The sequence below is a fragment of the Pseudophryne corroboree genome, chromosome 10, assembly GCF_028390025.1.
Source record: "Pseudophryne corroboree isolate aPseCor3 chromosome 10, aPseCor3.hap2, whole genome shotgun sequence".
Taxonomy (NCBI): Eukaryota; Metazoa; Chordata; class Amphibia; order Anura; family Myobatrachidae; genus Pseudophryne; species Pseudophryne corroboree.
The window spans coordinates 279,240,675-279,248,290 of NC_086453.1; the positions used below are offsets into that span (position 1 = coordinate 279,240,675).

Consider the following 7,616-nt stretch of genomic DNA (forward strand, 5'->3'; position numbering starts at 1 on the left):
AGGGGATCCGGGGAACCAGAGGTGATCCGTTCTGCCGTCTTCCACATGACAGGAGACACAGTGGGCGGCACGTCCATGTGATGTGACCTGGCCAGGTAACGCACACCTGGCTCCGGTTGCATCACATGTGACAATGCCAGGCAAGTGGTGAAAGGCGTACCCCAGAAAGCTCAATAGACTCATTTAAACTGTACTATAAAAGATAGGTCCAGGCAATTTTATTACTGAAAATTTAATAAGTGAAGATTGGATGGAAATATTGCCGTGAAAATAGTGTGGGACGGATGGGGACTTTGAAATAAAATGTATTGAATAATTTCAGAAGGGTTATGTTCAATAAATGACATTAATCAATGAAGTCATCATTTCTGAGCATTTCTGATATTGCTTTTATTATTGATCTTTAGAGATGTAAAGTTCCTTCAGCAATTTGTCAATATATTTCCAGGCTTCCTCAGCATTTCCACCTGCCTTTTGCTTCAGAGACTTGAGATAAGGTTTAACTTTCTCCCTTAGCTCATCCACCTCCTTTTCTACTTTTTCCTTCAGCTTTGTAGCCTTGTCGTCTATTCCATCTTTCGCCTCCTTGCTGTACTTCTCATACTCTGCCCTGACATCATCCACGTAAGGTTGCAGCTTGCCACGCAGGTTGTCTACCTCAGCTCGCAGCGAGTCTCGACCCTTCTCGGCTATGGGTCCCAGATTTTCCAAGAAGCTTGTCACATGTTTACTTACACCATCAAAAAGTTGAGATCCCAGGGGCACAACTTCCTTTACAAATGTCTCCAGATGTTCTTCTAGCTTGTCGTCAAAGTCTTCAATAATAGGTACAACTTTGGTCCTGAACACTGGGAAATTCTTATGAATCGCATCATCCATTTTCTTCCAGATTTCTTCAAAGTAGTCTTCAAATACTTCCTCCACTTTATCAGCATTGTCCTTTGCTGCTTGTAACTTCTCCTTAAGATTGTATCTGCAGAAACAATATATTAATCTGTAAGTGTTTATACTAGACATGACAATCAGGCTTAACTGGAAGTAATGCAAGTCCTTGAACGGTTGTATGTCTCTTTTCTGTGCAAGCAATAAGCAAGGTTGTTGTATAAGGAATTAACAATGTTTTCAAATGTGCTACAACACTGCTCTATAGAGACACTGAAACAAGCAAGTGGTAGTTGGCTTTGTACTGTTGGAGCTTTCAGGGGAGCCAGATGTTCTCGTGAACATTAAGTCCCAGCTGTGTAGAACTATTTTTATATATTGAAACCACAGTGCCTATTATTCATCATGCTCTTCGGCTCCTCTAAACATGTGAAACAGTAGTTTCCACCTGTTTTACTAGTTAATTTATGGCACCAAGGATTAATGTATCGCTGCATACGCAGCCAGATCTGTGTCCATCTCCTTACATGCTGGGGCCCGCCCAGCATAGGGCAAGGCTGCCCAGCATGTGTGACGAGTCGCCTCCCGATGCACAGATGCATTGTTTAAGGTTGACTCCTTGCAGTGCAGCTTGGCTGTGCTGTCAGGTGGTCCTCAGAGTGGCTGCATGTGATGTCTTGCAGACACTGCAAAAATGATCCCGGACTGCCCTCGTTCAACCCCCCCCCCCTCCCATGCACTCCAATGACGCGTCGCCACCTCGCAAACATCCACTGCTGTCAACCACATTGCGGCCGTATATTTCCAGGACGCGGTCGCAATGTGTAAGGCCGCACAGACATGCTGTGGCCGCTGCGCATGCGCAGTTTACCAATGCTCTCAAACTGCGCTGCAGGCTGCATCAGCGGCCAGGTCAGAAGTATCCCCTGTGTTTACTGTGCAGACCCAATGTGCAAAGTGTCCCTATAAATGAGTGTAGGGACATAGTAGTTACATACAATTCATCAAGTTTCGGAGCCTGACTGCATTAACTGATGCAATCTGAAAGAGGACTGGATTGCGAATCGAGATCCATTTGGAATCTTCCTGCTCCTCCATCCTATGCAGCAGAGGTGGCACTGCCAGCGGTGAAAACCGGAATGGGGGGAGAGAAGTGGAAGATGCAGTGCATGCGGCAGTAAAAAAGTGGGTGTGGCCTCATGAGCAGGAGCCCACAAGGGGCTTCTTGCATTCCCCCCGCCAGCCATCTAAAAGCCGTGATCCCGGCGTCGGTATGGTGATCCAACTCGTCTAAAACATATGATGGTTTAGAATAACAGTATGTAGTACTAAACCACTTACAATCATTGATCAGTCTAGGATAACTGGTCTCTACAAGATTAGACCACCTAGAATGACGTGTCCACAATATTTGAAATCCCGAAGCCATTGCTCAGCACGTCACATCCTAGAACCACAGTAACTCTGCTTTAAAATACCTGACCTTCTATTACCACTGGTATACAATATATGATCTTTTAAACCTCTAGTTTGCAAAAGCTGACCATCTAGTAATTGTTACCTATAGCGATTGACCTCTTACAATCTTGTCACTACAACACCTATAGTACCACCTAAAACCAATGGTCTATTCAGTATCTGCTGACTTCGTAAAATCACTGGTCTACAACACTTGAAGTCCTAGTGCAATAGGTCTTTATTTATGTTATATAGCATTATCTCTTACTCTTTTGCAAACTCTGAATATTCCAAGTTTTTCACAACATCTGTTACAATTGCAACTGCACTCTGAAATATTTTCTGTAGAGAGTCTTCTTGTTTAGGTTCATCACTCTGCAAAAATTGACGTCCTTGTGAACCTGCAAAGCACAGATAATGTTGATTGGATATCAGATTGCAAACTGTGTTATTGTGCAGGGGTGTAATCGCACATAGACATCATTACTGCTTTGTGTAGCTACAGGCTCAAACAAGTATACAGTATATATATATATATATATATATATATATCATGTATATTCGCACACAATTGTTCAAATAAGAACATCCAGGTGGTGCTCCATTCCAAGGAAATTAATCCAAAAATATGCACAAATTAGAGGAGGGCACTCACCAATTTTTTTAAAAAGCTTAACAGGTCATTTATTGGTAGTGAAGTTTCACAGGACAAGTCGACGTTTCGATCATTGTCACAATCTTTTTCAAGACATATTAATCTTATACAATTGAGCAAGGCTGCTCTGGGGTCCTTGCTTGAAACTTTACCACCAATAAATGACCTGTTAAGCTTTTTTTAAAACTTGGTGAGTGCCCTCCTCGAATTTCTGCATATATATATATATATATATATATATATATATATATATATATATATACCGTATATACTCGAGTATAAGCCAACTTTTTCAGCACGTTTTTTTTTGCTGAAAAAGCCCCCTCGGCTTATACTCGAGTCAGTGGAAGGAGGGACACGTAGGGCACAGCCCGCGGCTCTCCTGTGTCCCTCCTGCGTCTCAGTCTCCGGCGGCGTGTGTGTGTGTTAAATGAACTGCCCGTTCGTGAGCTCTGATTGGCTCACGAACCGGCACTTCATTTAACACACACACGCCGCCGGAGACGGAGACGCAGGAGGGACACAGGAGAGCCGCACGCTGTGCCCTCCGTGTCCCTCCTTCAGAAGACAACGCGGGAGCAATGGAGGGTAAGTACCCTTCCTGGCACTGTGGGGCATATCTGGCAGCATGAGGGCACATCTGGCACTGTGGGGCATATCTGGCATATCTGGCAGCATGAGGGCACATCTGGCACTGTGGGGCATATCTGACATATCTGGCAGCATGAGGGCACATCTGGCACTGTGGGGCATATCTGGCAGCATGAGGGCACATCTGGCACTGTGGGGCATATCTGACATATCTGGCAGCATGAGGGCACATCTGGTACTGTGGGGCATATCTGGCAACATGAGGGCACATCTGGCACTGTGGGGCATATCTGACATATCTGGCAGCATGAGGGCACATCTGGCACTGTGGGGCATATCTGGCACTGTGGGGCATATCTGACAGCATGAGGGCATATCTGGCACTGTGGGGCATATCTGGCAGCATGAGGGCATATCTGGCACTGTGGGGCATATCTGGCAGTATGAGGGCTGTGTACGGCTAGAGCTGCATTTCCCACCCTAGGCTTATACTCGAGTCAATGAGTTTTCCCAGGTTTTTGTGGTAAAATTAGGTGCCTCGGCTTATATTCGGGTCGACTTATACTCGAGTATATACGGTATATCTATATATATATATATATATATATATATATATATATATATAACAGAGGCTCAATTACTAAGGTAAGCAGTGGTTACCAATGTTTCATAATGTTTTAATTCTTTCTTACGGTCTTGATGAAAGAATTATTACATACTGAATTGTTGGTAACCACTCTTTACTTCACTAATTGAGCCTGAGCGTTATCTCTGTCTGCTATTTATGTGTCATAATCCAGATGGAGGATGCTGCATCACACTGAAGGGGTTTGGGACATTTAAGATTAATCTCAGGCAGTGAGGGGGGCAGTAACATTGCTGCAGCACAGGAGCCCTCTGCTGTCTTGTGAGCTCATTGCGCTCGCCACGCAGCGGGCTCGGCGGCTCACTTCACTCGCCACAGACACTTTTATCATCTTCCATTTGATGCCTCATGGACCATTTTGTTTTATAATAAAATTGTATGAGACTGTACTGATCCCACTTTCTCTGTTCAGATGGGTGTTGTCTTGTGCTTTGGAGCATGCAGAACTTCTCAGCTGCATTACTGCAAAGTGAGAACCGAAATCCTTCTCCTACAGCTTCCATTACCGTAATGATCTGATCATTAAAGTGCATGCTCAGTTCATTTCTGCGTGATTGTGATGTTTAATAAGTTCTGATAACTTTCATTATGAATTACTCTGGACATTGGGCAGGTTCCCTGTGCTAGTAAAGTACATAATAATAATGTGCTATGAGGCTGGGTATTTGTTAGGAATATAGCAATGGGATACAGTGCAGTTCAGAAGATAAGAGGGCTGGAGCAGGGCTTTTCTTCTGCCCAAGCCCTCTTCTGAGCCGCGCTATATCCCATTACTATTAACTTAATAGGGACAATGACATCCCTTTATAGAGCAGCACCATCATCTCTTTACACCTTCTCCCCCACTCTGATGTGAGCACAGTACAATGTCTTTCTGATACCTGTGAGGAACAGCAGGGCCAGAGGCAGAAGCAGGACTTTCATTGTTGCACTGGACTGTTAATCACCAACCTGCAATACACACAGAAGGATAACGGTGACTGATGTTAGAAGGAGGTTACTCTGCTGTCATTAGTATATCTGCTCATACATCTATTTCCGTATTGCTCTTACCCTCGTACAATATTGGCATATTCACTATATGCATACGTATGTGGTGCTCCCATGTTTCCACAGTTATCACCAGGACATTCCCAGTTTTAAAAACGATAACGTTTTAATAATTCACGTGTCATGGAAGTGATACTTTTGATGAGATTATGGATCCCATACACTATAGTAACTTACGCAGCAAACTGCTTAGAATAGATCCTTACTAAAGATACTATCAAAACTCTTATCCATTTCTCACTATATATTGCCATTACTACTCCATCATCCTCTCATTTGGCTTTCCCCTCGTGTCCCCTAGAATGGAACTCCAATGAGTCACCCTCATGTACAAAGTCCCCAACATCTCCCCTTCATACATGCCACCTGAGAACACTGTCCCTCTCACCATTTTAGATCTACCTTTGCCTTTTGCCTAGCTTCTGGTAGCCACCTCTCACTCCCACCTGGAAGACTCCTTCCATGACACTACCTGCTTAAAGAGTTCCCTATCACATCCTGTAAGCCACCTCCATCATATCTTTAAATACTCCCTGAAATCCTATCTCTGTATAAGACCTTACCCTACTCCCAACTATACTACCCACACTACTGTACTTTCACAGCTGTCCCAATGCCCACCCTACGACCCTCTCTACCCTGCGTTTTCATGACTGCATTTAGGGGTCTATTCATGAAGCAGTGAAAAGTCCGGAGGTGTGAAACGGTGGAGAAGTTGCCCATGGCGACCAATTAGCATTGATGTAACATTTATAATTTGCATAATACAAAATTATACAGAGTAGCTAATTGGTTGCCGTGGGCAACTTCTCCACTAGATCACGTCTCTACTCTTTTCACTGCTTCATGAATAGACCTCTTATTTGTTTACCTTGTATGTCCCTTTTTCATATATGTCCTGTTTTCCCCACTGTCCTGCTCTGTGGAGCACTGTGCTATCTTACAAATCTACAATGGTAATATCATTATTAATACTAATAATAATAATAATAATAATAAAATTAATAATAGAACCAATGTAACAACAGAAATGGTCACAGACACACAGTACATGAACAGACAACTTACTATTCAGTAAAGCTTCAGGTCCTCATGTGAAATGGACTTGCTCCCCACCTGGCATATATAGTGCTTCTACCACTTGCTGGGAACTGACCCAATCAGATAAGAAGGGCACGATTTATACAAAGGTCACACATGTTGTCAGTGAGGTATTACACAAAACAGAAATAGCAAAAAACACACAATTTCTAAAATGTGGGTATAAAACTGTAACACAATGGGGTATATTTACTAAGCTCCCGATTTTGACCGAGATGCCGTTTTTTCATCAAAGTGTCATCTCGGTAAATCTCGGTCATTTACTAAACACTAATCACGGCAGTGATGAGGGCATTCGTAATTTTTTGCTAGTTTAGGTAAAAAATTACGAATGAATACACCATCGGTCAAAACGCGGCTGTTTAAGTATGAATCTCGGTCATTTACTAAGAAGTGCAAAGCAAAAAAACACAAAACACTGCCGTGAAAAATTACAACTCGTAAAAAAGTCCTAAAAAAAAACAGACCTGCTTTTTTTTTCCGTGATTTGAGATGCATGCAGGGATCCATGAGATCCGTGCATGTATATCAGTGGGAAGGGGTGGGAAAGTGCTTATTTTTGCCAAAAAAATTACGTGGGGTCCCCCCTCCTAAGCATAACCAGCCTCGGGCTCTTTGAGCCGATCCTGGTAGCAGAAATATGGGGAAAAAAATGACAGGGGTTCCCCCATATTTAAGCAACCAGCATCGGGCTCTGCGCCTGGTCCTGGTCCCAAAAATACGGGGGACAAAAAGAGTAGGGGTCCCCCGTATTTTTAAAACCAGCACCGGGCTCCACTAGCTGGACAGATAATGCCACAGCCGGGGGTCACTTTTATACAGCGCCCTGCGGCCGTGGCATCAAAAATCCAACTAGTCACCCCTGGCCGGGGTACCCTGGGGGAGTGGGAACCCCTTCAATCAAGGGGTCCCCCCCCCCAGCCACCCAAGGGCCAGGGGTGAAGCCCGAGGCTGTCCCCCCCCCATCCAATGGGCTGCGGATGGGAGGGCTGATAGCCTTTGTTGTAAAATAAAAGATATTGTTTTTAGTAGCAGTACTACAAGTCCCAGCAAGCCTCCCCCGCATGCTGGTACTTGGAGAACCACAAGTACCAGCATGCGGCGGAAAAACGGGCCCGCTGGTACCTGTAGTACTACCACTAAAAAAATACCCAAAAAAACACAAGACACACACACCGTGAAAGTATAATTTTATTACATACATACACACATACATACATACTTACCTTTTGT

At 43.9% G+C, this 7,616-nt stretch overlaps 1 protein-coding gene across 1 annotated transcript; it reads right to left on the reverse strand.

Moving 5' to 3' along the window:
- Positions 1–375: 375 nt before the first annotated feature.
- Positions 376–6,392, reverse strand: LOC134965529 (apolipoprotein A-I-like). The gene is made up of 4 exons (XM_063941911.1): positions 6,351–6,392; positions 5,114–5,183; positions 2,609–2,741; positions 376–973 (listed from the first exon to the last, which is right to left on the reverse strand). The coding sequence occupies exons 2-4, from the start codon at positions 5,154–5,156 to the stop codon at positions 394–396; spliced, it is 756 nt and encodes a 251-aa protein (XP_063797981.1). The 5' UTR covers positions 5,157–5,183; positions 6,351–6,392; the 3' UTR covers positions 376–393.
- Positions 6,393–7,616: the final 1,224 nt, after the last annotated feature.